The following is a 27,442-nucleotide window of genomic DNA, read 5'->3' as shown; positions in this document are numbered from 1 at the left end:
CCGGTTCTCTCCCGCTGTTCAATGGCCATTCATAACGCTCCGGCTCTCTGGAAGCTAGGAGGGTGGGTGTCACAGGGGTTGGGCGTGGGCCAGGGGGGTGGAGGGTGAGAAAAAGCATCGAGGTAGAATTTCCCGCGACAGACGTCACGATGGAAAAATTATTCCGCTCTCGAGCTGCCTCTGAAGCGAAACCGCAAATGGAGAATCCTCCGGATCGTTTCTCCTTGGAATTTTTTATTAAGCGACCGATCGGCCGCGATCTCCTCCCGCGCCCGGAAGAAACAATAACCCGTCAATTGGTTCTATTTTCAATTTGACGTGAAGGTCGCGAGACTAAATAAACGTTTCATTGTCTATATCGATCGTGAAAAAGTAGATGATGTAATTTTTGTCGAATAGACCGAAAGAAACGAAAAGAACGTCGATATTTTCGTGAAAAATCCTATTACAAATCCCTAGAATCAGGTTTTGGCTGGGAAATCCAATTTGTAAAATAAAAAGAAAACGGTGAATTATTGGTTTAGTTGAACTAAATGCTCATCTAGGAGAGACAATTTAGGACTGCTCTTATTTTTCATTCGTTTTGTTAATTGATACTATACTTGATATTACTTAGTAAATTTGTAGTAATCGTAATAAAACGTACAGTTATCGTAATTTATTTAAGGATGGTTGATTCCCAAAATTCCAGGAGCTGGACCTCGAGAGCTGTCCGAAGCCGATCGTGTTCGTCCTCCACAACTTTCTCTCGGCGAAGATCCACCGACTTGGCCTGAGCGCATAGGGGTACGAGGGGGCCCCCACGGAGGCCCCCGACCTGCCACCCCACACCACCAGGTCCGTCACCAGCGTCTTCCTTCACTGAGCTCTTCGAATTGCCCAGAAACACAAGAAGGAAGAGAAAAAGAGGAGGAGAGAGGAAAGGACGGGGGTGGCAAGCAGGATACGCAAGAACGAGGAAGAAAAAATTATTAGACGGACCAGAGGAAAAGACACTCGCTAATTTGAACCTTCAATTTCCATTTGGAAGTTACGATATCCTTATTGTAGGACAATTACGCTCTTCCTTATTTTCGTTGATACGACAACGATTAGGACGGTGTACGAGCGAGCTGTGCAAATACTCTTCGGGAAAAAGAACGAAGAGAAAGTAATGACGATGGAGAGAAGAGTAGCGGGTTGATCGTTGACTCGAAGCCATCCAACGCGCGATTTTGCCAGAAAGTTATCCGAACACGCAACAAGTAGGCTAGAAGGAAGCGGAGGAAAGTCCGCTGCTGGGAGTCGTAACTAATCAACGCGCCTAAGTAACCGATTAAACCTATCTACCTAAACTAAACAAAATGAAAAAAAAACTGCTATGTAACGAACGAAAGAAAACGAGAGAAAGTAAAAAAATAGGTAGAAAGAGAGAGAGAGTGAGAGAGAATAAGAGAGCGAGTGGGTGTATTTAAGAGAAGGTGAAAGAAGTCTCTGATCGAACGCTCGATTTCGGAGAACCCCAATAGCACAAGCTAATCAATTACTGTCCAACCGCCGCCCGTTCGCTCTAGCACGGAGGATCGACTGACCCTGGGGCTTCGACCTCTCCTCCACACCGCCGCGACAGACGAACTTCCTTCCTCCTGGGTATAAATAAAGAGAGAAGAAAATGGAAAAGACGGAGGAAGGTTTGGAAGAACCGACGACCAAGTAAAGTTGTCGTATCGTGGCTAAAAGTTTCGTAACGTCGAACGAAAGCGACTTTAAAGAGTTCGTGGACGTTGATCTCCGCCGGAGTACAGGCTGATGGCGAAACTTTCCGACGGCAGGCGTCTCCTTTTCGTCCTGTTCATCGATATTTATGTGGATTTCGTTACGCGAGAACAGGCGCGAGTTATTCGCCATCGATTGGTACTACTCGTGTTTTGGAGTTCCTTCGAAGAATTTATCGCCTACGAAAATTCGGCTACACTCTGTTCGCGGTTGAAAGGAAATGGCGAATATGGCGTATAGTGGAGAATTTTGTAAAGGCGGAGAGGCGAAACGTGAATCAACAGGGTCGATGGAGCAACGGATGCGCGTTAATAGTTGTTTTGTACGATTCGTATTCTTAACGCGAGTAAATATAAGATGCCAAGAAACGTCGATGTGTGTACTGGTTAGCCGCGACTCCTGTCGATCTCGCCTAGTTCCTCGCGGAGATAACTGACGGATAAACGAGAGCCCTCGCTTCCATTCGTCGCTTCCATCTCACCTCTGTTTGCTTCGAATTATTTCGATTCTCTCTCTTCATAAACTTAAGCCATCCTTCAGCTTGCAACATCGAAGTTTCCCATCAGAGAGGGAACTCTCGAACTGTAAATAAACCGTCGTTGTAACTCATCCAATGCCCTAGTTTCAATATCCGTCGTACGATCCGCGGGTACCGCGGGAACCCAACAACAAACCCGCGGCTTTGAACAACCAAACATCTGAGAACAAAAGTTGAAGATCGTCCAGACAAGGGACGAATTGCTATCGAAAGACCGAGTTATCCCACGGGGTGGGCGTGAATCGACGGTGAAACGGCGGAATTATTCGCATTACGAGTACTACTGCGAATTATCGATGCCGAGAGAGATATGAGTGTTGTCCGTGTAAGAGTCGAGCATTCCTTTTCATCCGTTCTATAGAGGAGAGATATAATCGGCGACGATCGTCGAGGAGAAAAGGTTGGTCGAAGGAGGCCGTGCGATAATAAGAATTTCGACGTTAAGTAGAACATATCAACGAAGCCACGTACCATTGATTGTGTCCGTTTCGTCGTATGCCATTGTCGTTCTTTTCGCGGTGAAACGAATCAAAGAAAAATATACTTTAAAAAAGAAAAATTGGTTTCTTGTCGCTTGGCAATCTGTTCTCGCGTTTGTATATAGATATAGAGAGATCAGACGAAGATTCGTGACATCGCCGATGGGCAGATAGCACAAAGTGTCCGCGTTTCTTCGATCTTATAAGAAGGTTGAAGGGTTGTTTAGCATAATACGATGCTCTCGTGAGTCGATTGTGTGTTGTAGATTTTTCGTATGAATGATACGTACGGTCACGAAACGACGCGATTAACCTCGACATGATCGCTCGTGATCTAACGTGGATCGTTGGACCTGAGATTCCGTGTTAAAGAGAAATCGCGACGATTTATGAATACACGCGAATCCACGCTTATTGTCGATAATAGGTGAAACGATCGTTCACGGGCTTAATAAATACCGACGCTTGTCAAAGTGGCTGGTCATGGACAGCATTTAACGCGTTAAAACGATCGGCAGGAACACGAGGATCCGACAGACTGACCCGGATCAGCCGCATTATCCGTGCGATCAACGATTCAACCCAGTTTTTACCACAATTTCGTAGCAATTACCGAAATTGGCTGGAACGCGACGGAGAACTCAATTTCACAGGCGTGTCACAATGAATCACCAGGGGACGACGGTCACCTATGACACATCGAGAAACGAAGATAAAGAGATCGCTGGTGGTTTCGTTGTGGGTTCGAGCGAAATTATAGATAAATCGAAATAACGAAACTCAAAGTTGCTGCGCTTATCGTGGTTAAATGCGGAAATCGGCTTGAAACGCGATCCTGGTACTAGGATTCGTGTGTCAGATTTTGAGCGTAATGAGAAACGAGGCTGTCTCGTTGGTTCGAAACGGGCCACCTCCCTCCCCGCGTGGAAATTAACGAAAGTAGAAAAACTTGTAAATGAGCGAACATGTCGGGCGAATTAATCGAACGATTTCGTCGACAGAGAGAATCCTGCGAAAGGAACGCGAGAACGTATTTACACATACACACACCGGCACGTATACACACACAAACAGAGAAACACGTACACCCGCCTAGGGAACGAGGTAAACGTCATTAAACGCGAGAAATAAGTTCGTAACATCGACGAGAATTAATTCAGTTTGAAAGGATTTACGCGTAAACTGTGTATTTTTCTAATGATTTTTGGACGAAGCCAGTCGCTAGGCTCGTTCTTCGTTTTTTGATTGTCCTTCTTCTTGTTTTCTTCATCGCCCTCCCAAAACCATCGATAGGAGTGAAACGGGACACACGGTCCTCCTGCGTTTTCATTTCTCTCTAGGTTTAAGAGAACGTTAACGTGTATATCTATGAGTTACCAAATAAATGAGACGGTTAGAAAATTAGCGTTGTTAATCATTTTCTCCTAGACGGTTTCCTTCAAAAATACGATTTCAATAAAATTATAGGATCAAGCTTGAAGATTCGAGCTTTGGACAATGGCGTTCGAAGTAAGTTGACTTGCAGCTAGAGTTTATCGTTCCCATTATTCGAAGAGATATAAACTACTACTTAAAAAAATAGAAGAAGAATCTGCATGTTGAAGAATATTCCGTCTTATGAACAAACGGATAACGTGAACAAAAACGTCGTAGTAGCATATTTGAAAAAGGAAATTGGCAAATATATTAGTAATAAGACCTGAGTCCTAATTTCAATGTTATACATAGAAGAAACTTTTAAAAATTGCTAATTCTTCGATCCTTCGAACAGAGGGTTAGTACAAAGTATGCATAGCTTGAAAACGTTTCCTCTTCTACGATCCATCGAATATTCGCGATCGAAGGACGCACGGTCTACGACGAATTCGAAAGGAATCTCGGCCAGACGCGACAGTAAGGAGAAACTTTTAAGACTTTGTCATTTTTATCGGCGAACCCGATATCCGGAGTCGGTGATTGGCTCGCAAAACTTTTCTGATCTGTCTTCCGTCCGCCTGCAGCGGTTCCCTGTATACTTCCACCCTTGAATCACCCATTCTTACCCCAAGTACCTTATACGTAAATCACACGGACGCTTTGAGACACCCGTTATAACGTGAACTTTTGACTAACTTTATCTGGCAAGACAATGGCTGTACGTGAAATAATCTGATGGTAGAAAATTTCGACGATGCATTGTTCATAATTTATGTTTTTAATATATAGACACACATAATAAAAAAAGAAGATAAGCTCGTTGAAGTGAGAATGAAAATGAACATTATTCCACGACAATTATTTCAATAATTAAACGCCATGGGGCTGTTAATGTTTGTTCGAGAAAACAAGGTAAATATTGGTGTATCTTATTTAAAAGAGAGAAATTATTTCATTAATTCTATTTGATGGAAGGAACGAGATCAGGATTATTTCATTGTTTCTCCAACAACTCCATTATCCATCATTAAAGCCGCTTGTTCCTCTGTTCGTTACTTCGTTACCGATGATACAGGCTGGCTGTTGGCCGGTCATTTTTAACGAGTCCGGCCGGGCTAGAGCTCATAACGCGCATTGAAATTTAAAATAAACCCGTTACTTCGCGGTGAGTCAGTGATACCTAATTAACAAGAATCGAGGAAATTTAGAACTGAAATGGAGAAGCGGATAGAACAGAGATGCATTGAAATTTCAAGGCAATTTTAAAGTTCCAAAAGATACGGAACCGAGGTGATTTAATTCATCTCGTTACTGTGTTATATCGATTGACTGTTAATTAAATACTAACTGTTGCAAATTAACAAGATCATGTACTCTTGCTGCTAGTTAACCGAGAGTGACGCTTTGACTGGTAATCAGACAACTAGCAATCGAACGATGACACACAAATGATGTTTTTTTTTCCGTGGTATAAAATCACGGAATATTATATTAATGTTCTATCAAGCCAATCCACTGCAACGAAGCAATTAACACTTTACCGACCGATGGCCTGTCAATCGGCCTTTTGTCGCCAACAATCTTTCTTATTATTTAAGAACCAATTTGTTATCTAGTACTAAGGTACCTTGCTCAGTTACGCCATTTGTGTTGTTTTGCAAGCTCCCACAGTTTTATATCAATTTGAAAAACTTACCGTTCGCGATGAACGAAATGAATTGGAAAATTGGAAAGAGACGTGCGTATGCTGTTGAACTGCTAGCGGTTGGTAAAGTGTTAATAAAGCACGTGCCGTTAATTTTATCTACCTGGAACTGATATCGCTTGTCTAATTCCACATTTTTTGCTAAAACGATTTCTAACGTGACAATAATGGTAGAAAAATGCTTTGAACGCGTACAATTTAAGTCGCGTAATGCCGCGTATAAATGAAGAAGGAACGCGTCGAGTGAGAATTTTCAATTATTATTCGATTACGTAGACCTCGGACGTACTTGGCTAATTAAAAATCGGGAAGACACGAATTGCTGCGGCGGGTATCGAGAGTGACACGATAAGTCGTGGAAGTAGCCAGCATGGACTAGGATATTTACAACGTGCCGGGCCGCGATAACGTAACCCCTTCGTTTCATAGCGACTCGTTTCTATTCCACCGGCCAACCCTAATCCCAAGGCCACGCCTCGCGCGGCAGAACGTTCTAAAGATTATAAAAGCGGACTAACAGCCGCGTATAATTCACCTTTGTTATCCCGCATCATGGAAAGCCGTAATGATACGTTTATTCCATAGAATTTCACCTCTGTAGCCCAACGCCGTCGCGGTTCTCGCAATTATAGCGTATACGGCCCTTTGGCGAACATAAGAGCCATGAAAATAATAAATTGTTCCGTATACGTGAGAAAAAAAATCACGTTAGACGGAGAAAGAGAGAGAGAGAAAGAGAAGATATACAATTTTGGTTGGTGTAATTTAACGCTAGAATTCTAGTAATTAAAAATACGAGGTATGCTGTGTAATTTTATGATTCGATGTTATGGCGAGTCTCGTGTTTCTCAACTGGCTTATGCTCCTCGTCAATTTACCATCATATTCCTGAAATAACTTCTGACTAGGATAACGATAATGATATCGTTTTTCCGTGTATTTTCCGTGCATAGTGGCCATCAGATCGGAACCACGCGAAGATTTTAATTATTCTTTAGCTTTCTGATGAAATTGAGCCGCACGAGCGAATGCTAATAAGTATCGAATCACCGGGCTACGAACGTGTATGCATTTACGAAGATGTGCAGATGGTCATATTTCAATGGTAAAAACGTGAAAATAATCTGCGAGAATGATGATAGGTTCTGACGAGAACGATCGTGATCTCAGGTGTTCGAAGCAAAACGTGTTCGAGTATATGAATAATGAAAACGGTAATGGTTCGAACTAGGAGACTTCTAATTGAGGTAATAGATTTTCGATCAGGATCGAGCGTGTAATTTTCCGATTCGCGTAAGTTTGGCGCGCGGAAAATATGCAAATCGAGATAAAACGGCGATCCTTCATTTTCCATTCGTATCAATTTATGCTTCTAATTTCGTGAATATCAATGAATGATTGACAAGCGTACAACGAAGAACACGATAGAATCATATTTCTCTTGATTTTTCGGCTTTGAAGTTGCTTTTTAATAGAACGTAACACGTGAAACACATAAAAATACTGCGTATTTAATCCGCAACCCAATAAAATAAGCTCGTAAAATATAGAACCGATTGACAGAGTATTAAAGCGAATAAAATTACTTGCGCATAAGGAACAGAAATGATTCATGGCGTGGCTCAGTTCGATAATTAAATTATTGAAATAATTCAGATTCGTGCGGAAAGTCGATTCAACGTTTCACAGCGTGAAAGTAGAACAAAATCCCCTTAGTCCGAGCGGATTTTAATCCGATTCAAATAAAATATCCCGATTTCCAGCGATAATAATCCTGTCCCATGCTATCGTTGGATAGCACTTTTTCTGGGCGCAGATCTCGACGTGCCGAAAGGCTCGTCGGCTCCGATCAATTCTCAGCGACGTTCACCTGCATCCTATCAGAGAAAAACGCGCGCGGATCGTGCAGTTTTACGCGGCCAGCTTTTCCAGAAAAGGTGATCGACCGACGCCACGGTTCCAGGGCTTTACCTTGACTGGCGATGCTGGCTGAGCGATAATTCCACGCTTTTTGTCGGCTCGGTTGCACGGAAGCCCTGGCAAGAAACGTTCGATCGAAATGCAAATTTCGGCCCGGGCTATCTCGGATACCACCACCAAGCGTAATTTTGATTTCACGAAATTCCTCTTTATCGAGAACTGATCTATCGTTACGCCGCCTGGAAACGTTGGACCCGTGGATTCACGAGCAAACCGATACGGCAACTCGTTCCGCGTATGTAGACGCAAAATCGTCGATGCCATGAATCAAGGAAAAGAAGAATAGCGGCCGTTGGATATCCTGGTTTTTTTTTTTCACTTTCGTCAAAGATATCCGATTTCTAAAATGATAGTGTAAAGAGGAACGATTCTCTGATTGAGTGGTTCAAAAATATGACTGGGACTTTTCTAACTACCAATATTGGTAACTACCAATATTGTTTCTAGAGTTATATAATCTTCATTATCTCGCTTTATATCAAGTAATATGCTACCTATATCGTTCGTACATTTAGCTTTGTCGAGTTGATAGAGCGCGGAATAGAACAACAATTTTCGTGGGCGGTCCACTTTGATTTTGCGAAAGTAGCCGCGGATCTCGTTACTTAATCATTAAAGATACGGCGATGGAGCATGCAATGTTTCATGCTCGGGTCCGATAAATTCTAAATCCCTTCTATATAAACCGCAAAAAGAAATTCTCGTTCGGTTCGTACAGAAGCTTCCAACACTATTTCCTCCTTATTAGCCGCTTGAAACCTGATAATCACCAATTACTAAAAAAATTACCATCTATAAACAAGCTTAAAACAAGGCAGACGTGGCCACAGTGGGTTCAAAGATCAGATCAGATCAGGAAGTGATGGAAACAAAGTTAATAATCGAAACGGTCTGTAGGAAGTTGATGGCGAATTTTTGTTTCGGTCAAAGAGGTAGAAATGATAGAGTGGCCGATTGAAATGCAAATCGAGACGTGGCCGAGGTTATTCGGTGTACACGCAGCCGTGTTATAACGCACCAAATTCGATCGCTTCCTTCTCCCATGGGTTTCACGTGTCGCAAACAACTCGTTGCCGATCTATAGAGAAAAATAAAAAAAAAAAAGGGAACTGTCGAGCCGATTCTGTTCTCTTCCACTTTCCTATTAGAATACAGTGCGCCCCTAATTTAATTAGCTTGTATCGCTAGAACCGCAATTTCCCTGAACTCTTTCCCACGATTTTATAACTTAAGCCAACCTCTCTTTATATAACCAGCCTCCATTGAAAATTAGGAACGACGATTGGAATCGCGAAAATTGAATTAGAGAGACGCGTAATAAGATCGGCTGTAGTAGTTTCGATTTACATAGATAGCTAAGCTGAGCGTAGGGGTTGGCCAGGCCAGGGGTTTGTTCCCGATGTTTCCAAGGGTATTTTCACGGCGAAACGTCTGCGTTCGAAGCTTCTACCAGTCTCTCGTGCATGGAATTTTAATACCTCGATGTTTGGAATTTTAATATTTCTTGGGTGCATCGTGCGGCCTGCACCACGGTAATTTCATGGAAATCGTGAGAGTTTTTCGGATTAATAATCGTTCTGTGTTCTTTGCGAGTATATTGTTTTGCAGTTGGTAACTATCGTTTTACGAGAAAGTCTAGTAATTGAGTTCCATCGGAAGATTTCGGGGTATTATCTCGAAGGGAACGGTCGGCTCTTTTAATTAAAAACCCCAATTGGTTAGCCTTATCTCGGTCTCTGAACGATTTTTAATTCGAACCGGAAACATAGTGGACATAATCGTGGAAACTGGCGATACCCGTTTTTCACAGATCCACCGAGATTTTCCTTATCGTGGCGCGACAGACCGCTTCCCTTGCGGAGGTGGAGGAGCCTGGAATACGTTCGCGGTTATCGACGATATCTCGCGGGAACGCACGAAAGAAGGAATTTCGACCTGGCGAAAATTTAATATTCGCGATATTGTATCCTTGCGGTTTTTTCAGCCGCCACCCAACCCGCGGTTATCCTGCCGTATCCTTGTTTCGCGTTCGATCGATTCTTCCATGTTGCGCGAAGGACTCGATAAAATGTGTAGCGGTATATGCGTCTTAGGACGTTTCGATTCGAAGATGCCTCACGTAATTGTTTTGCCACAGAGCATTAACGTTGTACAACGCACATAATGTAATAAACAAATGACAAAGCAATTTCGCTGCTACGTGTTACCGACAACCGACTTTCGGTAACCCCCCTCCCCCGACCACTATAAACAGACGACCATGTTCTCCAGACATAGTCAGTCAGTCGCGCAAATCAATATCACTATCGAGTCATCGAGGTCATCAGTCTAGCGAATCAGTATAACGATTAGTATCAATACCGCAGTATCGCGCATTCTTATAACGAATATCATCGAGCGAGCAACGCTTGCGATTAAGTTTTTATTCTACATTTTAAGACATCTGTAAATATAGTTAACGAAATCGACTCGTCACATTATTAATGTAACCAACAACACGTCTCACAAATTTCTTTTTCATTTTATTTTGATAAAATTTTACAATCAATTCTTATTGAAAATTAAGTAAATTATTTTGGCATGGTACTATAACTTGAACAATAAGTGTTTATAGTATGTTTGAATCTAATTGAATCTACTATTTAAATCTAAAGGGTAATATCTTTTTGACATAGTGTGATGGACTGTGAGAGGATCAGTATTATAAAATAATAAGAGAGATTGCTGCTGCAACCATCAAATATATTTGGAATAAATTAAATAAATATAAGTATATAAATACCGTCGATAGACGCTCGTACAACGTATTCGTAAAGATAGAGTATGTACGCTCGCGGATAAGTCGATAACTCGTATACTCCGTTAATCGCAGATAATAGCGCGGATAAGTAGCTCGTGTAATAACTCAAGTAATAACTCGTATAATAACTCAGATAATAATTGACTTGCTCGCAATCGCGTCTGTTTATTTATACTGGTCGGGGGGGGATCAGAAAATTTGAATTTGTCTTAGATCGACGGTTGCCCTCTACTGCGACATTGTTTTGTTCGGAGATTATCTAACGTTATATTTCGTGCGTCAAGGCGGTGTCCGTGTTCCGAGACACAACAACAACATGAGCCGCTCTCGATTCGCCTCGTCCTATGACTTATGTGCCGCTACATCACCGCCTTACCAGTGATAACGTTATTATTATGTCGTTTCAATAAAAAATTATTTACATTATTTCTCTTAGTCGTCGCTATTTTAAAAGTTAAATACAATCAATACATCCTGTGTCCGACAATTTACGACTCTTGCCCGAAACCTGCGTGAAACCAATCGGGAAAACGAACTCTTTGCCCAGACCGCGTATTCCTGGTATTTTCTTCCGTGATTCGGTTGTTATCGTTTGTACCGCTTTTGTCGCGGGCGTTCGTTTGTTCGAACCGGTATCAGTACGTTACGAGTTTCGGCAGTTTTTTCCTCTAAGTCGTCCGGTACAATAAACACGGGTTTCAATCGGTCTACGGAAACCGTTACGTCGCGATTATTTATTTTAATTTTTTTCGTTCCTTTTTATTACTTTAAACGACCCGTCGTATTGCGGCTGTAAAGAGCCTCCTATCGCGTTATGGAGCACGAAAACATACAGCGATAATTCTAACTCTTTAAAAATGAATATTTTCTTTTCGCCATGACGCGTAACTGGGTATGGCCTGACTTTTTCCATCCGTTTTTTTTTTTTTTGCCCGGTTCGCGCATTCCGAATTGGCTCGCTGCTCTGTTCGCAAAAAGAATTCCGCCGGCAATTGTATGCCGGTGCTGTAAACCATTTCGGCCGCCGTTGCGTTAAGGTTCTCCTTTATCGCGGTTCTAATGCCTAGTAAAACAATCAGCAGAATTTCGACCCAGTTGCTCGTGTCATGGCACTTAATCGCCGCTTTCAGTTGTCTATGTAGGCGCTCTACCATGATAGCTCTTCGTGCGTAAGTGCTTGACGCCGAGCAACCGGCATAATTCCTCAAACAGTCGCGATACAAATTTAAAAGCACGTCGAAACGAGCTATCCAATTAGAAAGGAGGGCCGAAGCAACGGTTGGCGCTTCCATATCGATGATGGGACCGGCTTCGGGCCAACGCGAAAAACGATCGATACACGTTAGACGATATCGATGACTTTGCGAATATTGCATGACGATAATATCTAAGTGTATGTGTTCGAACCGGCCTGCTAACGTTTTAAACGTTCCGACGTGTGAGGATACATGCCTGGTGACTTTGCAGCGTTAACACAGTATACATTGTCGCATTTACGTTCGACAATCTTTATTAATGGACGGCCAGACGAAATGCGTCGTCGCCGATTTTTGCGTAGCACGTATCCCTGGATGGGAAAGTCCATGCAGCGACTGAAATACACTGCGTCGTAGCGGTTCCGGTACGTATGGTCGCAGGATTTCGGTCAAGATATCGCAGTAAATTCCGACCTCTTGATCGGGAAATCATACTTTCTTCAATTGCAGCGCGCAAGAGCCAGAGTTAATGATTTTGCGCAGTTCATTATCATTCTCTTGCGCTACGGCTAACGTTTCATGATCCACAGATTTCCCGATCGCTTCGATCCGGGATAAAGTGTCGGCTACGTTATTGTCGAAGATTTTTGTTAAACGCGTATATAAGGGGTTTAGATGTGTTATAGATTACGAAATCCCTTCCTTCGACGGCGTGTCTGAGTCGTTTCACCGCGGTGTAAGTCGCGAGTAATTCTCGGACGTACGCGTTGTACTTTCGTTGCGCAGGGGTTAACGATTTCGTCATGAAACCTAAGGGCTGCCAAGTATCGTTGACGCGCTGTTGAAGTACTGCTCCTATGGCGTAATCGGATGCGTCGACTACGAGGCTAACGGGCGCGCCGGGAATTGGATGCGTTAACATAGTCGCGTCAACTAAGGCGCGTTTTGACTCGCGCAAACTCTTCTCGGACCACTCGATGGACGCGTTGCACTTTTTTGTGCCTTTCAACAAGTCGTTCAGTGGTTGAAGAATTTTTGCAGCCCCCGGTATGAAACGTCGGTAGAAGTTAATCGTACCGATAGCCTGCGTAGGTTTTTAACTGTCGCGGGTAACGGTACTTAAACTATAGCGCCGACGCGTACGGCTAATAGTTTTATCCCCTCGGCAGTTACAGTGTAACCGAGGAATTTTATTTCGTGCAAGCCGAATTCGCTTTTCCCAATTCGATTTATTACAACCCCGTACTCGTCGAGGCGATTAAACAAAATCCGCAAGTGTTCGCGGTGACGTTCTTCGTTTTCGCATGCGATTAAAAAGTCATCTATGTATGAATATACGAAATCTAGAATTCTCGTGATTCCATCTACGAATTTCTGATTGAACGTTTGAGCGGCGATTCGCAAACCCAAGATCATGATGGTCGCTTCAAAAAGACCAAAAGATGTTATAATCGCGTTCTTTTGTACGTCCTAAGGCGCAATTGGAATTTAATGGTAAGGGCGAACAAGATCAATTTTAGAGAAAGTGCGCTTACCATGGAGATTCTGCGCGAAGTCCTCAATATGCGGCAGCGTGTACCTTTCCCGAATGATGCGAGCATTTATTGCCCGACAGTCGCCACAAGGTCGAATCCCTCCGTCCTTCTTTGGTGCGATGTGCAAGGGTGATCTCCACGCACTTCGCGATGGCTGCATCACGCCTTGCTCTATTATGACTTCGAATTCCGCCTTCGCCAGCTTGAGAGGGTGGCAGGCTAGGCTGCGTGGTTTAGCGTGGACGGAGGGTCCGAGCGTCGTGCTGATATGGTGTTGAACACCATGCCGTAGAAAACTTCTCCGGAAAACAGGTGGTCTTGTTAGATCAGAGAATTCCGCCAGCAGGCTATGGTTTTAATGGACGCTACGTTGGCCGTGGCGGCGAATCCCTTTGTCGACAGTTATGTAGTCGTGTCCAGGAGCCGCTTGTGGATCTGTTCGGAGCGTTAATGTGACTCTACAAATCGACACCGATGATAAGCTTTGGCACATCGGCGACTCCAAAACGCCACTTAAAATTTCGACGTAGTGATAGGTCGAGGGATATAATGGTAAGCGCGATCGAAATCAATTTTAGAGAAAGTGCGCTTACTATGGAGATTCTGCGCGAAGTCCTCAATGTGCGGCAGCGTGTACCTTTCCCGAATGATGCGGGCATTTATTGCCCGACAGTCGCCACAAGGTCGAATCCCTCCGTCCTTCTTTGGTGCGATGTGCAAGGGTGAAGTCCACAGACTTCGCGATAGCTGCATCACGCCTTGCTCTATCATGACTTCGAATTCCGCCTACGCCAGTTTGAGACGGTCGCAGGCGAGGCTGTGTGGTTTAGCGTGGACGGAGGGTCCGAGCGTCGTGCTGATATGGTGTTGAACACCATGCCGTAGAAAACTTCTCCGGAAAACAGGTGGTCTTGTTAGATCAGAGAATTCCGCCAGCAGGCTATGGTTTTAATGGACGCTACGTTGGCCGTGGCGGCGAATCCCTTTGTCGACAGTTATGTAGTCGTGTCCAGGAGCCGCTTGTGGATCTGTTCACACCGTGATGTCACGCAACAAATCGACACCGATGATAAGCTTTGGCACATCGGCCACTCCAAAACGCCACTTAAAATTTCGACGTAGTGATAGGTCGAGGGATATAATGGTAAGCGCGATCGAGATCAATTTTAGAAAAAGTGCGCTTACCATGGAGATTCTGCGCGAAGTCCTCAATATGCGGCAGCGTGTACCTTTCTCGAATGATGCGGGCATTTATTGCCCGACAGTCGCCACAAGGTCGAATCCCTCCGTCCTTCTTTGGTGCGATGTGCAAGGGTGATGTCCACGCACTTCGCGATGGCTGCATCACGCCTTGCTCTATCATGACTTCGAATTCCGCCTTCGCCAGCTTGAGAGGGTGGCAGGCTAGGCTGCGTGGTTTAGCGTGGACGGAGGGTCCGAGCGTCGTGCTGATATGGTGTTGAACACCATGCCGTAGAAAACTTCTCCGGAAAACAGGTGGTCTTGTTAGATCAGAGAATTCCGCCAGCAGGCTATGGTTTTAATGGACGCTACGTTGGCCGTGGCGGCGAATCCCTTTGTCGACAGTTATGTAGTCGTGTCCAGGAGCCGCTTGTGGATCTGTTCGGAGCGTTAATGTGACTCTACAAATCGACACCGATGATAAGCTTTGGCACATCGGCGACTCCAAAACGCCACTTAAAATTTCGACGTAGTGATAGGTCGAGGGATATAATGGTAAGCGCGATCGAAATCAATTTTAGAGAAAGTGCGCTTACTATGGAGATTCTGCGCGAAGTCCTCAATGTGCGGCAGCGTGTACCTTTCCCGAATGATGCGGGCATTTATTGCCCGACAGTCGCCACAAGGTCGAATCCCTCCGTCCTTCTTTGGTGCGATGTGCAAGGGTGATGTCCACAGACTTCGCGATAGCTGCATCACGCCTTGCTCTATCATGACTTCGAATTCCGCCTACGCCAGTTTGAGACGGTCGCAGGCGAGGCTGCGTGGTTTAGCGTGGACGGAGGGTCCGAGCGTCGTGCTGATATGGTGTTGAACACCATGCCGTAGAAAACTTCTCCGGAAAACAGGTGGTCTTGTTAGATCAGAGAATTCCGCCAGCAGGCTATGGTTTTAATGGACGCTATGTTGGCCGTGGCGGCGAATCCCTTTGTCGACAGTTATGTAGTCGCGTCCAGGAGCCGCTTGTGGATCTGTTCACACCATGATGTCACGCAACAAATCGACACCGATGATAAGCTTTGGCACATCGGCCACTCCAAAACACCACTTAAAATTTCGACGTAGTGATAGGTCGAGGGATATAATGGTATGCGCGATCGAGATCAATTTTAGAGAAAGTGCGCTTACCACGGAGATTCTGCGCGAAGTCCTCAATATGCGGCAGCGTGTACCTATCCCGAATGATGCGGGCATTTATTGCCCGACAGTCGCCACAAGGTCGAATCCCTCGTCCTTCTTTGGTGCGATGTGCAAGGGTGATGTCCACGCACTTCGCGATGGCTGCATCACGCCTTGCTCTATCATGACTTCGAATTCCGCCTTCGCCAGCTTGAGACGGTCGCAGGCGAGGCTGCGTGGTTTAGCGTGGACGGAGGGTCCGAGTGTCGTGCTGATATGGTGTTGTACACCATGCCGTAGAAAACTTCTCCGGAAAACAGGTGGTCTTGTTAGATCAGAGAATTCCGCCAGCAGGCTATGGTTTTAATGGACGCTACGTTGGCCGTGGCGGCGAATCCCTTTGTCGACAGTTATGTAGTCGTGTCCAGGAGCCGCTTGTGGATCTGTTCACGCCGCGATGTCACACAACAAATCGACACCGATGATAAGCTTTGGCACATCGGCCACTCCAAAACGCCACTTACAATTTCGACGTAGTGATAGGTCGAGGGATATAATGGTATGCGCGATCGAGATCAATTTTAGAGAAAGTGCGCTTACCATGGAGATACTGCGCGAAGTCCTCAATATGCGGCAGCGTGTACCTGCCCCGAGTGATGCGGGCATTTATTGCCCGACAGTCGCCACAAGGTCGTATCCCTCCGTCCTTCTTTGGTGCGATGTGCAAGGGTGATGTCCACAGACTTCGCGATAGCTGCATCACGCCTTGCTCTATCATGACTTCGAATTCCGCCTACGCCAGTTTGAGACGGTCGCAGGCGAGGCTGCGTGGTTTAGCGTGGACGGAGGGTCCGAGCGTCGTGCTGATATGGTGTTGCACACCATGCCGTAGAAAACTTCTCCGGAAAACAGGTGGTCTTGTTAGATCAGAGAATTCCGCCAGCAGGCTATGGTTTTAATGGACGCTACGTTGGCCGTGGCGGCGAATCCCTTTGTCGACAGTTATGTAGTCGTGTGCAGGAGCCGCTTGTGGATCTGTTCACTCCGTGATGTTACACAACAAATCGACACCGATGATAAGCTTTGGCACATCGGCCAGTCCAAAACGCCACTTAAAATTTTGACGTAGTGATAGGTCGAGGGATATAATGGTATGCGCGATCGAGATCAATTTTAGAGAAAGTGCGCTTACCACGGAGATTCTGCGCGAAGTCCTCAATATGCGGCAGCGTGTACCTGCCCCGAGTGATGCGGGCATTTATTGCCCGACAGTCGCCACAAGGTCGAATCCCTCCGTCCTTCTTTGGTGCGATGTGCAAGGGTGATGTCCACAGACTTCGCGATAGCTGCATCACGCCTTGCTCTATCATGACTTCGAATTCCGCCTTCGCCAGCTTGAGAGGGTGGCAGGCTAGGCTGCGTGGTTTAGCGTGGACGGAGGGTCCGAGCGTCGTGCTGATATGGTGTTGAACACCATGCCGTAGAAAACTTCTCCGGAAAACAGGTGGTCTTGTTAGATCAGAGAATTCCGCCAGCAGGCTATGGTTTTAATGGACGCTACGTTGGCCGTGGCGGCGAATCCCTTTGTCGACAGTTATGTAGTCGTGTCCAGGAGCAGCTTGTGGATCTGTTCACACCTTGACTTGACTCAGTAAATCGACACTGATGATAAGCTTTAGCACATCGGCCACTCCAAAACGCCACTTAAAATTTCGACGTAGTGATAGGTCGAGGGATATAATGGTAAGCGCGATCGAGATCAATTTTAGAGAAAGTGCGCTTACCATGGAGATTCTGCGCGAAGTCCTCAATATGCGGCAGCGTGTACCTGCCCCGAGTGATGCGGGCATTTATTGCCCGACAGTCGCCACAAGGTCGAATCCCTCCGTCCTTCTTTGGTGCGATGTGCAAGGGCGATGTCCACGCACTTCGCGATGGCTGCATCACGCCTTGCTCTATTATGACTTCGAATTCCGCCTTCGCCAGCTTTAGACGGCCGCAGGCGAGGCTGCGTGGTTTAGCGTGGACGGAGGGTCCGAGCGTCGTGCAGATATGGTGTTGCACACCATGCCGTAGAAAACTTCTCCGGAAAACAGGTGGTCTTGTTAGATCAGAGAATTCCGCCAGCAGGCTATGGTTTTAATGGACGCTACGTTGGCCGTGGCGGCGAATCCCTTTGTCGACAGTTATGTAGTCGCGTCCAGGAGCCGCTTGTGGATCTGTTCACACCATGATGTCACGCAACAAATCGACACCGATGATAAGCTTTGGCACATCGGCCACTCCAAAACACCACTTAAAATTTCGACGTAGTGATAGGTCGAGGGATATAATGGTATGCGCGATCGAGATCAATTTTAGAGAAAGTGCGCTTACCACGGAGATTCTGCGCGAAGTCCTCAATATGCGGCAGCGTGTACCTATCCCGAATGATGCGGGCATTTATTGCCCGACAGTCGCCACAAGGTCGAATCCCTCCGTCCTTCTTTGGTGCGATGTGCAAGGGTGATGTCCACGCACTTCGCGATGGCTGCATCACGCCTTGCTCTATCATGACTTCGAATTCCGCCTTCGCCAGCTTGAGACGGTCGCAGGCGAGGCTGCGTGGTTTAGCGTGGACGGAGGGTCCGAGCGTCGTGCTGATATGGTGTTGCACACCATGCCGTAGAAAACTTCTCCGGAAAACAGGTGGTCTTGTTAGATCAGAGAATTCCGCCAGCAGGCTATGGTTTTAATGGACGCTACGTTGGCCGTGGCGGCGAATCCCTTTGTCGACAGTTATGTAGTCGTGTCCAGGAGCCGCTTGTGGATCTGTTCACGCCGCGATGTCACACAACAAATCGACACCGATGATAAGCTTTGGCACATCGGCCACTCCAAAACGCCACTTACAATTTCGACGTAGTGATAGGTCGAGGGATATAATGGTAAGCGCGATCGAGATCAATTTTAGAGAAAGTGCGCTTACCATGGAGATTCTGCGCGAAGTCCTCAATATGCGGCAGCGTGTACCTGCCCCGAGTGATGCGGGCATTTATTGCCCGACAGTCGCCACAAGGTCGAATCCCTCCGTCCTTCTTTGGTGCGATGTGCAAGGGTGATGTCCACAGACTTCGCGATAGCTGCATCACGCCTTGCTCTATCATGACTTCGAATTCCGCCTACGCCAGTTTGAGACGGTCGCAGGCGAGGCTGCGTGGTTTAGCGTGGACGGAGGGTCCGAGCGTCGTGCTGATATGGTGTTGCACACCATGCCGTAGAAAACTTCTCCGGAAAACAGGTGGTCTTGTTAGATCAGAGAATTCCGCCAGCAGGCTATGGTTTTAATGGACGCTACGTTGGCCGTGGCGGCGAATCCCTTTGTCGACAGTTATGTAGTCGTGTCCAGGAGCTGCTTGTGGATCTGTTCGCACCGTGTCCATACTCAACAAATCGACACCGATGATAAGCTTTGGCACATCGGCCACTCCAAAACGCCACTTAAAATTTCGACGTAGTGATAGGTCGAGGGATATAATGGTAAGCGCGATCGAGATCAATTTTAGAGAAAGTGCGCTTACCATGGAGATTCTGCGCGAAGTCCTCAATATGCGGCAGCGTGTACCTGCCCCGAGTGATGCGGGCATTTATTGCCCGACAGTCGCCACAAGGTCGAATCCCTCCGTCCTTCTTTGGTGCGATGTGCAAGGGTGATGTCCACAGACTTCGCGATAGCTGCATCACGCCTTGCTCTATCATGACTTCGAATTCCGCCTACGCCAGTTTGAGACGGTCGCAGGCGAGGCTGCGTGGTTTAGCGTGGACGGAGGGTCCGAGCGTCGTGCTGATATGGTGTTGCACACCATGCCGTAGAAAACTTCTCCGGAAAACAGGTGGTCTTGTTAGATCAGAGAATTCCGCCAGCAGGCTATGGTTTTAATGGACGCTACGTTGGCCGTGGCGGCGAATCCCTTTGTCGACAGTTATGTAGTCGTGTCCAGGAGCTGCTTGTGGATCTGTTCGCACCGTGTCCATACTCAACAAATCGACACCGATGATAAGCTTTGGCACATCGGCCACTCCAAAACGCCACTTAAAATTTCGACGTAGTGATAGGTCGAGGGATATAATGGTAAGCGCGATCGAGATCAATTTTAGAGAAAGTGCGCTTACCATGGAGATTCTGCGCGAAGTCCTCAATATGCGGCAGCGTGTACCTGCCCCGAGTGATGCGGGCATTTATTGCCCGACAGTCGCCACAAGGTCGAATCCCTCCGTCCTTCTTTGGTGCGATGTGCAAGGGTGATGTCCACAGACTTCGCGATAGCTGCATCACGCCTTGCTCTATCATGACTTCGAATTCCGCCTACGCCAGTTTGAGACGGTCGCAGGCGAGGCTGCGTGGTTTAGCGTGGACGGAGGGTCCGAGCGTCGTGCTGATATGGTGTTGCACACCATGCCGTAGAAAACTTCTCCGGAAAACAGGTGGTCTTGTTAGATCAGAGAATTCCGCCAGCAGGCTATGGTTTTAATGGACGCTACGTTGGCCGTGGCGGCGAATCCCTTTGTCGACAGTTATGTAGTCGTGTGCAGGAGCCGCTTGTGGATCTGTTCACTCCGTGATGTTACACAACAAATCGACACCGATGATAAGCTTTGGCACATCGGCCAGTCCAAAACGCCACTTAAAATTTTGACGTAGTGATAGGTCGAGGGATATAATGGTATGCGCGATCGAGATCAATTTTAGAGAAAGTGCGCTTACCATGGAGATTCTGCGCGAAGTCCTCAATATGCGGCAGCGTGTACCTGCCCCGAGTGATGCGGGCATTTATTGCCCGACAGTCGCCACAAGGTCGAATCCCTCCGTCCTTCTTTGGTGCGATGTGCAAGGGTGATGTCCACAGACTTCGCGATAGCTGCATCACGCCTTGCTCTATCATGACTTTGAATTCCACCTACGCCAGTTTGAGACGGTCGCAGGCGAGGCTGCGTGGTTTAGCGTGGACGGAGGGTCCGAGCGTCGTGCTGATATGGTGTTGCACACCATGCCGTAGAAAACTTCTCCGGAAAACAGGTGGTCTTGTTAGATCAGAGAATTCCGCCAGCAGGCTATGGTTTTAATGGACGCTACGTTGGCCGTGGCGGCGAATCCCTTTGTCGACAGTTATGTAGTCGCGTCCAGGAGCCGCTTGTGGATCTGTTCACACCATGATGTCACGCAACAAATCGACACCGATGATAAGCTTTGGCACATCGGCCACTCCAAAACACCACTTAAAATTTCGACGTAGTGATAGGTCGAGGGATATAATGGTATGCGCGATCGAGATCAATTTTAGAGAAAGTGCGCTTACCACGGAGATTCTGCGCGAAGTCCTCAATGTGCGGCAGCGTGTACCTTTCCCGAATGATGCGGGCATTTATTGCCCGACAGTCGCCACAAGGTCGAATCCCTCCGTCCTTCTTTGGTGCGATGTGCAAGGGTGATGTCCACAGACTTCGCGATAGCTGCATCACGCCTTGCTCTATCATGACTTCGAATTCCGCCTACGCCAGTTTGAGACGGTCGCAGGCGAGGCTGCGTGGTTTAACGTGGACGGAGGGTCCGAGCGTCGTGCTGATATGGTGTTGAACACCATGCCGTAGAAAACTTCTCCGGAAAACAGGTGGTCTTGTTAGATCAGAGAATTCCGCCAGCAGGCTATGGTTTTAATGGACGCTAAGTTGGCCGTGGCGGCGAATCCCTTTGTCGACAGTTATGTAGTCGTATCCAGGAGCCGCTTGTGGATCTGTTCACACCGTGATGTCACGCAACAAATCGACACCGATGATAAGCTTTGGCACATCGGCCACTCCAAAACACCACTTAAAATTTCGACGTAGTGATAGGTCGAGGGATATAATGGTATGCGCGATCGAGATCAATTTTAGAGAAAGTGCGCTTACCACGGAGATTCTGCGCGAAGTCCTCAATATGCGGCAGCGTGTACCTATCCCGAATGATGCGGGCATTTATTGCCCGACAGTCGCCACAAGGTCGAATCCCTCCGTCCTTCTTTGGTGCGATGTGCAAGGGTGATGTCCACGCACTTCGCGATGGCTGCATCACGCCTTGCTCTATCATGACTTTGAATTCCACCTACACCAGTTTGAGACGGTCGCAGGCGAGGCTGCGTGGTTTAGCGTGGACGGAGGGTCCGAGCGTCGTGCTGATATGGTGTTGCACACCATGCCGTAGAAAACTTCTCCGGAAAACAGGTGGTCTTGTTAGATCAGAGAATTCCGCCAGCAGGCTATGGTTTTAATGGACGCTACGTTGGCCGTGGCGGCGAATCCCTTTGTCGACAGTTATGTAGTCGTGTCCAGGAGCTGCTTGTGGATCTGTTCGCACCGTGTCCATACTCAACAAATCGACACCGAGGATAAGCTTTGGCACATCGGCCACTCCAAAACGCCACTTAAAATTTCGACGTAGTGATAGGTCGAGGGATATAATGGTAAGCGCGATCGAGATCAATTTTAGAGAAAGTGCGCTTACCATGGAGATTCTGCGAGAAGTCCTCAATATGCGGCAGCGTGTACCTGCCCCGAGTGATGCGGGCATTTATTGCCCGACAGTCGCCACAAGGTCGAATCCCTCCGTCCTTCTTTGGTGCGATGTGCAAGGGTGATGTCCACAGACTTCGCGATAGCTGCATCACGCCTTGCTCTATCATGACTTCGAATTCCGCCTACGCCAGTTTGAGACGGTCGCAGGCGAGGCTGCGTGGTTTAGCGTGGACGGAGGGTCCGAGCGTCGTGCTGATATGGTGTTGCACACCATGCCGTAGAAAACTTCTCCGGAAAACAGGTGGTCTTGTTAGATCAGAGAATTCCGCCAGCAGGCTATGGTTTTAATGGACGCTACGTTGGCCGTGGCGGCGAATCCCTTTGTCGACAGTTATGTAGTCGTGTCCAGGAGCCGCTTGTGGATCTGTTCATTCCGCGATGTCACTCAACAAATCGTCACCGATGATAAGCTTTGGCACATCGGCCACTCCAAAACGCCACTTAAAATTTCGACGTAGTGATAGGTCGAGGGATATAATGGTATGCGCGATCGAGATCAATTTTAGAGAAAGTGCGCTTACCATGGAGATTCTGCGCGAAGTCCTCAATATGCGGCAGCGTGTACCTGCCCCGAGTGATGCGGGCATTTATTGCCCGACAGTCGCCACAAGGTCGAATCCCTCCGTCCTTCTTTGGTGCGATGTGCAAGGGTGATGTCCACAGACTTCGCGATAACTGCATCACGCCTTGCTCTATCATGACTTCGAATTCCGCCTACGCCAGTTTGAGACGGTCGCAGGCGAGGCTGCGTGGTTTAGCGTGGACGGAGGGTCCGAGCGTCGTGCTGATATGGTGTTGCACACCATGCCGTAGAAAACTTCTCCGGAAAACAGGTGGTCTTGTTAGATCAGAGAATTCCGCCAGCAGGCTATGGTTTTAATGGACGCTACGTTGGCCGTGGCGGCGAATCCCTTTGTCGACAGTTATGTAGTCGTGTCCAGGAGCCGTTTGTGGATCTGTATGAAGCTCGCTATGACTCAAGAAATCGATGATAGGCGTTTGCAGATCGGCCACTACAAGACGCCACTTGAAAGTTCGACGTAGTGATAGGTCGAGGGATACGGTAATGGTGCCATACATCCCAATCCGCGTTCCATTGGCCGCGAACAGTTCGGAGTTGTTCTTATCGCGGGTCCGCTTATCTTGTTGCGCGGATAAACACAAGTATCGACACAGGAGCCCACTAAAAACGAGATGTTCTTCCGTTTGTCCCTTACGAAGTTGCGGCGGGTCCCCAAGCCGTCGTCGTATGCCGCGTTTACGGACGATTGGTCCCGTCTCCCTGTTTCCACTTGCACAGGGACCGATATTTTCACGCGCAATCCAGGAATGTTTGGTGGTAATAGCACAGGCCGGAGTCGTATGTTCTTTCTCGCGAGCTCGATCTACTTCGAATTCTCGATCGCGATCGCCGACGCGGACGATGATTAATACTGAACGCGCTCACCTAGGCCCTTAGTTGGTTCTTCCGGTCGCTTAACGCGTTGAAAATTGCGAGCCAAGTTTCTTTCGATGGTTCGTTCTGCGCCGGTGGGTCGATTATCGTTGTTATCCGTGGAGTATGCTGTAGATCCTCTCCGAATTCTTCCGCAATCAGGATTCCGCAATTTTTCTGAATTTGAATGGTCGATGGCGGCCAGGATGCGCCTGATGCGGGCGGGTAGTCGATTCCTCCACAGCGAGAGGATGAAATCGTCTGGCGTGGAGGGAATAGCGAGTTTTCTTAGGTACTGATAAAATTGAGACGGTTTCCTATCGCGCATCCCCTCGCTTTCCATCAACTTCTTTACCCTATTGCTATCGGTGTCCGTTGAAACGCGCATGAGTTCGGCCTTCAATCTTGCGTACCATCCGGTGGCTGATGTCTGTTATGACGCCCTCAATTCGTTGGCGGAGTTGACCGTCGAGGCATTTAGCGAGGGTCGCGAATTTTGTCTTGTCGGACGTGATATCCACCGTGTCGAGTTGCGTCTCTAATAAGGCGAACCATACGGTAATGTTCGTGCTTGCAACGGAGGCATAGTGATCGCTACACTACCCATGGCTTTGATGTCGTCGTTAGCGTTTGCCATGTTTCGTTTCAGATCACATCGGAGTCACCAATGTGGTGGTTTGTGAGAAGATCAGTATTATAAAATAACGAGAGAGATTGCTGCTACAACCGTCAAATATATTTGGAATAAATTAAATAAATATAAGTATATAAGTACCGTCGATAGACGCTCGTACAACGTATTCGTAAAGATAGAGTATGAACGCTCGCGGATAAGTCGATAACTCGTATACTCCGTTAATCGCAGATAATAGCGCGGATAAGTAGCTCGTATAATAACTCAGGTAATAACTCGTATAATTACTCGGATAATGACTGACTCGCTCGCGATCGCGTCCGTTTATTTATACAGGTCGGGTGGAGAGGAGGGGGGAATCGGAAAATTTGAATTTGTCTTAGATCGACGGTTGCCTTCAACGGCGACATTGTTTTGTCCGCAGATTATCTAACGTTATATTTCGTGCGTCAAGGCGGTGTCCGTGTTCCGAGACACAACAACAACATAAGCCGCTCTCGATTCGCCTCGTCCTATGACTCATGTGTCGCTACGAGTAGTTGGGTAACTAATGGGTTTTTGTGGTTGTTAACTCTTATGTTATATCTGTTATTGATTATTATGATATTTCTTCTTTAACTGTGGGTATCTTAAGGTAGCGATGTATTGTTTCGTTGGTAACATACCAAGGTGCATCTATTAAGGATCTTAGAGTATTTGATTGGAATCGTTGAAGAATTTCTATGTTGGAATTACTCGCTGTTCCCCATAGTTGGATCCCATAGGTCCAAACAGATTTTAATATGGCTTTATATAGCGTTATTTTACTCTGCACGTTTAAGTTGCAGCCAATGAGCCAGTAGAATTTTTTTAACTTTCATTTCAGTTGTTTGGATTTATCTACGATGTGTCGTTTCCATGTCATTTTTTTGACCAGAATAATGCCCAGATATCTAACTGTATCTTTTTTTACAATTGGAATATTATTTATGGTCACCTATAGGCAGGATTTTTTTTCGCAGCGTGAAGGTTATACGACTGGATTTATTTTCATTTATTTTGAAGCACCATTTGTGTAACCACTTTTTCATAGAGTCGAGACCTTGCTGGAGAGTTGAGGAGGCAATTATCGGGTCTGAGTGGGATGGTAATAAACCTGTATCATCAGCAAATGTCGCTGTGGTTATCTCTGTTAAAGTTAGTAAATCGGCAGTGTAAATGATGAACAGCAGAGGTCCGAGGACACTGCCTTGGGGTATGCCAGCTTCTATTGGACCACCACAAATGACATGAAAAGCTTATGCTTTTTAATCGCGATACACACATTTCTTAATTCTGCGATTCTGGAACGTTTCAATTCTGAGATTGCAAGAGTCACGCATTAGGAATGGGATGTATCTATGAAATTCCAGGACTTTATGATCTCTATAATTTTAAACATTTTGTGGGCTGTAGACTTTCAAGACTTTAGGAATTTTTAATTCTATACTGGAACTCTACGGTTCTAGAACGCTAAAGTATCGAGACTCTACGATCCCAGGGAGCCGAAACCTAACTCACACCTCTGCATTACCGCAAATCCTGCTGCATCTTAAAGCTACCGTTGCAACTCATCCTCTTTCAGATTTTTTTCATGGCACGGTTAATATTCGGCCGAATACTTTTGCCTGGTATCCGATGCTGACTTTTATGTATAATTCAACATCGTTGAAAATTCCGGAGTCAGATTTATTCGCAACTCAGTGCGACTGCCTCTAAATTCCATTAGCCTACGAACTGAAAGTGTTGCGTTATCGCTTCGCGTTTCGCTTTGTATATTTCACGAGGCACCGCGAGACTACAAAGGCGTAGCCACCCTCGAGAATTCATCATTTAACAGAGCCTATTTTGTTCATTATCCGACACCGGCTTCCGCTGCGGAAACCATTTATTTTCGACTCAGCCAGCGATCTCCATTCACGCGTAATTATGAATGTTGCGTTAATATTTCATCGCCTTTTTGTGGTACATGGATGTTGGGCCAAGTTCGTGAACCGTATACCGATCGCGAATTAAGGCAGGTATTCAATTGCTGGTTCGCTGGTACACTTGGAAAAATACGTCTATTCGTTTCATCGAAGTAACGAATTTAAAAAAAAATGATTTTAAAGTATCGAATCACTTCTATCGGTTATATTTGGTACTGAAATGTATACTCTTAAAAGATCCTAGCTTTATGATTATTTCTTTTCCCTTCTAGACTTCTGAATTCTGGGATCTTAGAATCCCTATAGAATTCTACGATGTCTATGAAACCAGGTTCCCGAGACTCTAAGACTTGTGGACATTTTTTAGTATCGTAGGATTTTTATAGATCTGTAAAATTCTTGGACTTTAGGATTCCAGGATTCTAGAATTTTTATAACATTAACTTCTTTGCAGTCTGGGTGGAGTATTTAGATACGAGAAACGATAAAAAAGAAATCGAACTGAGTTTATCAAAGTTTTATTAATAAGTCCATTTAAATTTCGCTTTAAAATAGTCTCTTCTGGCATTGAGATAGAGATCGGATCGGCACTGTTGCAATTTAACTCGTATGTCATTCACAATGTCCAAACGCTGTCAGTTTCATTTTTAGAAATAGAAAGAGTTTGTGAAGCGCTAAATCTAAAAACTAGTTCATCCTGCTCATCGGATTTAGCGATTCCTCTCTATTTCCAAAAATGAGATCGAAGCTCTGCGCTTTTATTTGCCTCGCAGGCGCTAGACGCGGCCGAGAAAAATGGTTTTCAAAAATCTGAACCGATCTGATCGCTACATCGATGCAGAAGGATACTAATTTTAAGTGAACGAAAGCCAAATGTTGTCCATTGACCAAATGAACATGAGTCTATTTGAATCAAATCGTCCCATTAATTAATTAATTTTATGAAACATTCGACAAGTTAAGACATTAATAAATATTTATAATTGCAACCCGGTTTCGTTTTCATGGTATTGCTCTAAGATCCTTGAAACTTTAAACGTGCCGAGCTGTAGCGTTCAAAGCATAGTTCTA

The 27,442-nt window shown here is 46.2% G+C and overlaps 1 protein-coding gene across 3 annotated transcripts in view; it reads left to right on the top strand.

Moving 5' to 3' along the window:
- Positions 1-4,173, top strand: part of Syn1 (Syntrophin-like 1) — a 369,480-nt gene extending 365,307 nt beyond the window's left edge. For all 3 annotated transcript variants that reach the window (XM_072002192.1, XM_072002193.1, XM_072002194.1), the window contains exon 8: positions 692-4,173. In XM_072002192.1, coding sequence (XP_071858293.1) covers positions 692-784 — 93 coding nt within the window. In that variant the 3' untranslated portion in view covers positions 785-4,173. The remainder of the gene's footprint in view (positions 1-691) is intronic.
- Positions 4,174-27,442: the final 23,269 nt, after the last annotated feature.

Source organism: Bombus fervidus, chromosome 4 (genome assembly GCF_041682495.2).
Source record: "Bombus fervidus isolate BK054 chromosome 4, iyBomFerv1, whole genome shotgun sequence".
Lineage (NCBI taxonomy): Eukaryota > Metazoa > Arthropoda > Insecta > Hymenoptera > Apidae > Bombus > Bombus fervidus.
Note: the sequence above shows the minus strand (reverse complement) of the source record. Positions and strands in the feature narration are given on the sequence as shown.